General features: G+C 65.1%; 1 protein-coding gene across 1 annotated transcript in view; it reads left to right on the forward strand.

The window, feature by feature from the left end:
- The window catches only part of ZFYVE28 (zinc finger, FYVE domain containing 28), a 36,879-nt gene that overhangs the window by 17,826 nt on the left and 10,792 nt on the right, over window positions 1-8,261 (forward strand). Inside the window, exons 9-12 of the mRNA XM_015561571.1 lie at window positions 4,465-4,705; window positions 6,267-6,383; window positions 6,555-6,742; window positions 6,902-7,031. Coding sequence (XP_015417057.1) covers window positions 4,465-4,705; window positions 6,267-6,383; window positions 6,555-6,742; window positions 6,902-7,031 — 676 coding nt within the window. The remainder of the gene's footprint in view (window positions 1-4,464; window positions 4,706-6,266; window positions 6,384-6,554; window positions 6,743-6,901; window positions 7,032-8,261) is intronic.

Here is an 8,261-nt window from a genome sequence, read left to right on the forward strand (position 1 = left end):
GAGCCCAGCCGCCTGCAGCACGAGCCCGTCCTGCCCCCTGGCGTCGTGCCATGTGCCCTTCGCGGGACCGCGTCGGCCTGATCTGACCCTGTGGCCCCTGCAGTGTGTGCCTGGGGAGGGAACTGCACTCGGTCACTGGCTCCTCAGACCCGCGGCCACACCTGGAGACGGAGCCATGAAGGAGACGCAGGGACCGCCTGCTTGCTCTAAGGGCACCACCGGGAGCGTGCCCCCCCCCCCCCAGCAGAGCCGGGCCCAGGTGGAAGGTGGACTGTCCGGTCCTGGAGGAGGATCCAGCCAGGAGGAGCCCCTCTGCGGCATTTCCCCGGCCCAACCTGCGCCCCGTTCTCCCAGCTGTCCCGGCAGAACTGGAACCGATGTCCTCAGCTCTTCTTGTTGCTTCTTTCTCACCTTTTCAGGGTCACAGATCAGCCTTTTTGGGAAAAGTGGTGTTTTTTTAAGACCCTGTTGTCCCTGTGTGGACTCACCTCGTTATCCAGAACCTTCCGTACACAGAGCTGGCTGAGTGAGGCCCTTTTCTAGACACGGAAGTCCGTCTGTCTCGAGTGCATCTGCCTGTCCCTGGACGTCCTGCCACCACGTGTTCCCAGCCTCCTGCCTCCTTCAAAAATAACGCTCATTATAACGTGGCCCCGTTCACTGTGGAAACGTAGGGAAACATGAATGAGAACGAAGGAGGGAAATAAAACCCCCCCGGATCCCACGGGCAGTTTTATTGTTTTTTTCACCGAATATTGTTTTGTGATCGCTCCTCCACAAAGCCGCTTCCTCTGTGGTCAGGACCCAGGCTCATTTGTCCTGTCCTTTCCCGTCTCCGTAGTTTCCCCGAGTCACGGTCACGCGCCCCTCTGGCTCGGCGTCTGGGTTATTTCTGTGGCACCAGCGCTGGGGCAGGACACGCACAGCAACGCCCCAGAGTCCGGCCTCGGCCCCTATTGTCGGGCCCCCGGGGCCTGACCCGGCTGCGGCTGTTCGCCCCGGGTCTCCCAGCTCAGGAGCAGAGACGCCTCCTGCGAGGCTGTGGTTTGTGCCCTGACTTGGTGCGCTGGGCACTCCTCCCCCGTGCTGCCCGTTCCCCGCGGGCTGCTCTCCGCGCCGTCCGGCTGGGGTTCCAGTTTCCATAGGGACTGAACAGGCTCCCGTTGGCCGGGCGCGTTGCAGGTCGCCGGCCTCGCTTTCCCAGGTGCCCTTCGCTTTGATTATCGGTAGCTTTTGGTTTTCGGACGCCTGCGATTTTACTTTGTGGGAGTAAATTGACAATTCCCAGAGGCAGCTTCTGGCCCTCGGCTCTCCGGTCCCCTGGCTGACCACGCACGCATCGGCCCTCCTCCCCTCCTCCCCCTCTGAGCTTCCCACCCACTCCGCGCCCCCCATTTGAGGTCCAGGCCGTCTGGTCTCCTGAGACCCTTTCCAACCATCAGAGAGCGAGACTGGCTCTGGCTGAGGGGGGCCTCCCTGGCTGTCGTTTGGAGAGTGTTAGGTCTGATCGAGCAATTGAATCGATAGTCCCTCCCCTGGGAGCTCACCTTTAGACACTTCACATGGACATGCCACTTGCCTAGACCACAATCCACCTGCTAAGACCATTCTCTCCCCCTGACTTCCCAGAATCCCGACCTGCACAGAGAACTCTCCGCCCAGAAAAGCCTGCCTAGAGTCCTTTAAACGCCTCTGACTCAGTGAATAAATTCGTGATCCCTCACCACTCTGGCCTCGTGCGTTCCTCCTTGGCCACCCTAACAGGCAGAATGGCGGGATCTGGAAGGGCTGCCGCCGCACAGGCTTCTGAGCTTCTGCCCTAACCGGTGCTGTGCTCTGGCCGCGAGCCCCCCTCCCAGAGCGTGCGGTGCAGTGCGGGTGCGGGGACATCTCCCGGGGAATGCTGGCACTGGGCCCTTGCTCCCTGTGTGGGGAGCACCTCCGAGTGCAGTGGGACGGAGGGCCCAGGGGATAAAGGGCCGTGGACTGGCTGTCTGACCTGGGGCCGGTCAACAACCTCCCTCAGCCTCCGTTTTGTCATCTGTAAAATGGGCGACAGTCCCCAGTGCCATGGCGTCTGGAGGAGGAGCTGAGTGCCATGCTTGTCGTTTCTGACCTCACTCCCTGTCTTATCAGCCTGTTACAGACCCCATGACCTGTTGCTATTGGACACTGTCACTCAGCCACTGTTACTCAGTCATGGCCACCGTCACTCAGGGCTGTCACCAGTCATCACCACCGTCACCCAGGGCTGCCACCAGCCATCACCCCCGTCACTCAGGGCTGTCCCCAGCCATCTCCACCGTCACCCAGGGCTGCCACCAGCCATCACCCCCGTCACCCAGGGCTGTCACCAGCCATCACCACCGTCACCCAGGGCTGTCACCAGCCATCACCACCGTCACCCAGGGCTGTCCCCAGCCATCACCACCGTCACCCAGGGCTGTCACCAGCCATCACCACCGTCACTCAGGGCTGTCCCCAGCCATCTCCACCGTCACCCAGGGCTGCCACCAGCCATCACCCCCGTCACTCAGGGCTGTCCCCAGCCATCTCCACCGTCACCCAGGGCTGCCACCAGCCATCACCCCCGTCACTCAGGGCTGTCCCCAGCCATCTCCACCGTCACCCAGGGCTGCCACCAGCCATCACCCCCGTCACTCAGGGCTGTCCCCAGCCATCTCCACCGTCACCCAGGGCTGTCACCAGCCATCACCACCGTCACTCAGGGCTGTTACTCACTGTCCTCACCACCGTCACTCAGGACTGTTACAGTCATGACCACCATCACTGAGGGTTGTTCCTGGCCATCATCACCCCATCACTGAGGGTTGTCACCACCGTCTGTTCAAACCTTGTGCTGTTTCTGTGTGTGCTTCCATGTTGAGTTTGAGAGTTCTTATCTCACCCTCGATCCAGGGGCACCTGGCCTGGGAGGCAGCTGGCCTCGGGAATGCCTGCAGTGAGGGAGGGGGCCACCGGGCTCATGTCCAGTCTCTCACATTCTTGCCGCTCCCCCCAATCCCTGCCCTGCAGCTGCCCTCCGCCCCGCCCAGTGCCGGTGGCCATCCAGCCCAGCTTCCCCGGCGTGAGGCGGCGGGCTCCCTCTGGCAGGGTCCCTGTCCCCAGACCGGTCGCCATGTGGACACCCTGCCGGGGCGGCTCCGAGAGAACAGGGCTGGCCGAGTCCAGGCTGCAGGCTGTCCCCTCCTCCCCGGAGCCCGAGGAGGGCCGCATCCCCCCAGTCCTGCCTCACTTCCCGCCCGACTCCTGGCTCCCTGGGGCACCAGGGGACCCCACAGTCCGGGGTGGAAGCAGGGCTTTGAGCTAGAGCGAGTGTGCTTGTCAGCACTGGTAGTCCTGGGGAGCAGGAGGGGGCGGGGCGGAGGGGCAGGCACCAAGGAGGCCACAGCCTCAACGGTCATCGGTCATCGTCCTCCATCCCAGGGGAGCAGGATTCCTGTCTGAGCAGCTGCTGCCCTGAAGCAGGCATCTCCTCTCCTCCTCCCAGAGGCAGAGACGGGAGGGAAGGTTGAAGTGCTGTGCGAGGGGTGCAGCAGGAGGGGTGCTGTGTGAGGGGGTGCGGCAGGAGGGGGGCTGTGCCCTCAGCCGCGTCCCTGCAGCTTTGGTCTGCCAGCCGTCACGCCTTCTGTTCGGAGCTTTTAAAAGCAGCAGCAGGTGTGGCGCCAGGACGCTGCACAGTCCTGGGCCCGTGCGACAACACATCTATTTATACACGCACACACGCGTGTGCCCGCCTAGCTTTCCAGACGCGCACACACGGCATGTGCGACAGGATCAGGTCCCGTGGCGTAGCGGGGACCCTTTCCCCAACCGGGCTTCGCACAGGACTCGGGTCCCGCTGTGCCCCAGAGGAACCAGGCCACTGCCACCACCCCTCCTGGGGGGAGGGGTACACCCCACCCACCTCCGCTCAGCACTGGAGGCTGCCAGCCCCTCTGCTGCTCCAGGCTGTCCAGGGAAGCGGACCTGCACAGGCGGGCCGTGCGGGCGCTGTGGCGGGTCAGAGCCCCTTGCTGTGCTGACAATCCCGCTGTCTGGCCGCGCCTCACTGTTCTCCCATCAATCCTGTGGGACGTGTCTGGTCTGCTTCGGGGCTGCTGGGCTGGCTTCCGAAGGGGCTGCACCGTCGGATCCCGCCTCCCGCCCAGGAGGTCCGAGGGCTCTGATTTCTCCAAGTCACCAACACCTGTTATGTTCTTTCTTTAAAAATACGTTTTTATTGATCTCAGAGAGGAAGGGAGAGGGAGAGAGAGACAGAAACATCAGTGATGAGAGTCATGGATCGGCTGCCTCCTGCACCCCGCCCCCCATTGGGGATTGAGCCCGCAACCCGGGCCTGTGCCCTGACTGGGAATCGAACCGTGACCTCCTGGTTCACAGACAGAGCTGGGGACCCTTTCCGGGCGGCGGGCCCTGAGCCACTCCCAGCCTCTCGTGTAGATGGCCAAGCCACCAGCCTCTGGCCCACACAGACCGGGTTCTTCTCTGTTCTCCCCGCGGAGCACCAGGCACAGGCCCCCCAACCCCCGTTCTGCTTCTCTGTGCAGCGGCTCCCCGGCCGGGGCCTGCTCCACGGACAGGGCCGTGCTGGAGGCGGCCCCCGTGGCCACGAGAGAGAAGATCCGGTCCAGGTTCCACGGCAGCCACGACCTGATCCACCGCCTGTTCGTCTGCATCTCAGGTGCCACGTGCGGGCCTGGGCGGTGTGGGCTGGTGGGCGTGGGCTGTGCTTCCGGGAGGCAGCCAATGCCCGTGGGGCTGAGGTCGGCTGCGGGTGACATCCTGACGATGATGCGATGATGTTGGGGGGTGCTGGCTGATGTCGGGGTGCGGGGGTGCCCGGCCCTGTCTGCCGGCCCCTGCTCTGTCTTGTCATCGCCCCACGCCCTGCGATGCACCCTGCGCCCAGCAGAGAGCAAGCTTTGTTCGCTGTCATAGTCCTTCCCCCCTCCTGCGATGGCCCCTTGGGGTCAGGGTCCGTCTGCGTCCTGACTAGTTTGTCTTTCCTTCCTCCACGGCTCACAGAAAGGGGGGGCTGTTTTGTCCCCCAGGGGGTTCAGAGAGGGCGTGAGCAAAGGGCGCCTTGTTCGCGGTTTCCTTTCGTTTTGTGTGTTTTAAATGAGTACAAACCCCGGTGGTTCAGAAGTATACAGTATGGGGTCCCGCCATGCGCGCCTCCCCACCCGCCCAGGGAGGGGCTTAGGCAGTGCCTGTCCTGCAGCGGGTTCTGTCCCCACACCCTCTAGTGCCCCCTCTGCCCCCACACCCTCCGGTGCCCCCTCTGCCCCGGTTGCAGAGAAGAGGCAGGAGCCAGCACAGCAGGGTAACCACCTGGGTCATGAGCCCAGGAATCACTGCCATAAATATATTTTTATTGATTTCAGAGAGGAAGGGAGAGGAAGAGAGAGATAGAAACATCAATGACTATAGAGAATCAATGGTTGGCTGTCTCCTGCACGCCCCGCACTGGGGATCGAGCCCACAACCCGGGCCTGTGCCCTGACGGGGAATCAAACCATGAGCTCCTGGTTCCTAGGTCAAAGCTCAACCCGAGCCAGGCCGGCCGGGCCCCCACGGCGGGTTTGATGGCAAAGGAGCTGGTGCCTGGCCGCACGCCAGGAGCCTCCGGGAGCTCGGCCTCAGTCACTCCCGGGGACAGTCACTCCCACGGACAGTCACTCCCACCGACAGTCGTTGGGGGCAGTCACAGGGCATCCGTATTTGGGGTGCACACCGCTCCTCCCTGGCTTTGCAGAGCATAGCCCGGTGGCCCCCTAAACAGCAGCATTGCTGGTCACCGGGAAAGGCTGGGTCCACCCGTTTCTGGAAGGAGGGAGCCCCTGCTGGTGGGGGTGGGGTCGCGTTTCCCTGCCCGGATGTGGCTGGGGGCTGGGGCACAGAGGAGCTGGGCGCCGGGTACCACCTCCGGCCTTACTCCTGCGGCCCTGCAGTCACAGTATTTGGGGCAGCGGTGTTTGCCGTGGGGCGGGCACGTCCAGGTGCTGCATGGCCGTGGCCGGGGGCGGTGCTGCTGCGGTGGGCATGGTGCGGGCTCTGAGATCCCCGCAGTGAGGGGCCAGGACTGCGCAGCGGTGGCTGCGGTGGCCCGAAGGAGGTGACGTACCCAGCTCCTGCCTCCGCCAAAGCCGCGTCCCGGCTGGTGGCTACTTCGCCCTGACCAGCTGCAGGCACACGGTCCCCAGGCGGCCAGCCCACCGCCTCCTCGTCTCCCCCCTCCCCAGGGGTGGCTGACCAGCTGCAGACCAACTACGCCAGCGACCTGAGAAGTATTCTCAAGACCCTCTTCGAGGTCATGGCCACCAAGCCGGAGATGGACGACAAGGACAAGTTCCGGAAGGGTGAGTGCCCCCCGGGACAGGCTCTGCCGCCTGCTGACTGGGGTGTCCAGCGCCCAGGGGTGGGGGAACCCAGAAGCCCGCATCCCAGCCCTGGGCAGAGACGGCCTCTCCACGGTGCCCGGCCGGGGATGGTGATGGGGCGTGGACCCAGCGGGCACCCTTCTCTTCCAGTCGCCCAGACCCTGCGGGGCGCGGCCCTGGAGGACTGTGCCCTGTGCCAGGAGACCCTGTCGTCCTCCGAGCTGGCAGCCAAGACCCGGGACGGGGACTTGGAAGGTGCGTGGGGAGCCCTGGCCCGTCTGGACGCTTCCTCTCTGTCCAGACCAAAGCCTGGAGGTCGGGGACCCTGCTCCCCACTAGTCTAGAGGTTAGAGACCCCTGCCCCCCACTAGCCTGTAGATCGGGGACCCTGCCCCCCACTAGCCTGGAGATCGGGGACCCCTGCCCCCCACTAGCCTGGAGATCGGGGCCCCCTGCCCCCACTAGCCTGGAGGTTAGAGACCCCTGCCCCCCACTAGCCTGGAGGTCGGGGACCCCTGTCCCCCACTAGCCTGGAGATCGGGGACCCCTGCCCCCCACTAGCCTGGAGGTTGGGGACCCCTGCCCCCCACTATCCTGGAGGTGGCAGCTGGAAGCGGTGGCTTGCTGGTCAGGGCAGGAGCCTTGGGTGGTTAGGGCATGGCAGCACCTTTTGGGGAGGACCCTACGGCTCTGGGGGGCATGCGTCCCCCTGGAGCCTGGAGAGGTGCTGGGAGGGTGAGAGCAGTTAGGCCTGAGCAGGGTCACAGGTGGCCGGAGCCCAGGAGGCGGGAGCTGACCCCGCGATAGGCCACAGGCCACGCCGCCCCCGCGTGTCTCCCACACCCCTTTCCCCCCCAAGAATAGTCAGTCCATTCCCTTTCTATGTCCCTGAACAGGGGCGGCCAGGCCAGGACGTCCTCAGGACCCTCGGGTGCCCAGCAGGGTGCTCTCATCTGCCTGAGCTGGAGGCCGGCCCAGCGCAGTCCAGGACTTCGCTGGGTCCAGCAGGGGTTGGACGGGGTGTCGGGGGCAAGCGTGAGAACCGACCCCGCTGGGGTGTGGGCGAGCTGAGGGGATCCTGGGAGGATGGCCGGTAAGGCGAGGCTGGAGGGAGGCCAGGAGGCCCTGGGTGTCCGGTGGCCACTGGGAGGCGCTGGGGGAGGGCCTGGGGTCTGCAGGGTGGGCGGGACCTCTGAGCACCTCTGTGGCCGGGGAGTCAGAGGGACACTCCCCCTCTGGGTGTCCTGCCACCTCCGGCCTGGCCCATGGCAGCCCCGCAGGGCCTGGGGTGGAGGGAAGTGACTGCTTCCCACACTTCAGAGCCCCTGAGAATGGGAGAGGGTGGTCCCCATGACCCTGTGACCCTGTGGGAGGAGGTGGCCCTGGCCCTGGCCCTGGCCCTGCCTGGGCAGCACAGGTGACGGGGAGGGGCGGCACCAGCCTTGGCCTCCAGAGATGGATGGAAGTCTGCCTGGGCCTCCAGGGCCCCAGGACCTGAGAACTGCAGGGGGTGAGGGGTACCCTGGGTGGGTGGGGCCAGGGACCCCTGACGCCGACAGTGTTGATTGAGGGGGTGACGGGGTTGACTTCTTTATTTCTCAGCCCCTACCTTTGCCCAAGGGCCTTGCCAGATGGGAGCTGGCGGGAGAGGCTTGGGAGAGGGTGGTCCAGGTGAGGCTGGGGTCCGACCAACAGGCACTGCCCACCCACAGGAGGCCACCCGTTTCTGAAACCAGGGATGCGTCCAGGGCGGATGGAGACAAGGGGACGGGGCTGCCGGCCACGGGGCCAGAGGCTCCTGCACACCCTCATCCGCCCCCGCCCCCCAGCACACCTGCCCCCCGGCCCCCGCGGCTG

This window comes from Myotis davidii, unplaced genomic scaffold (assembly GCF_000327345.1).
Source record: "Myotis davidii unplaced genomic scaffold, ASM32734v1 scaffold937, whole genome shotgun sequence".
Taxonomy (NCBI): domain Eukaryota; kingdom Metazoa; phylum Chordata; class Mammalia; order Chiroptera; family Vespertilionidae; genus Myotis; species Myotis davidii.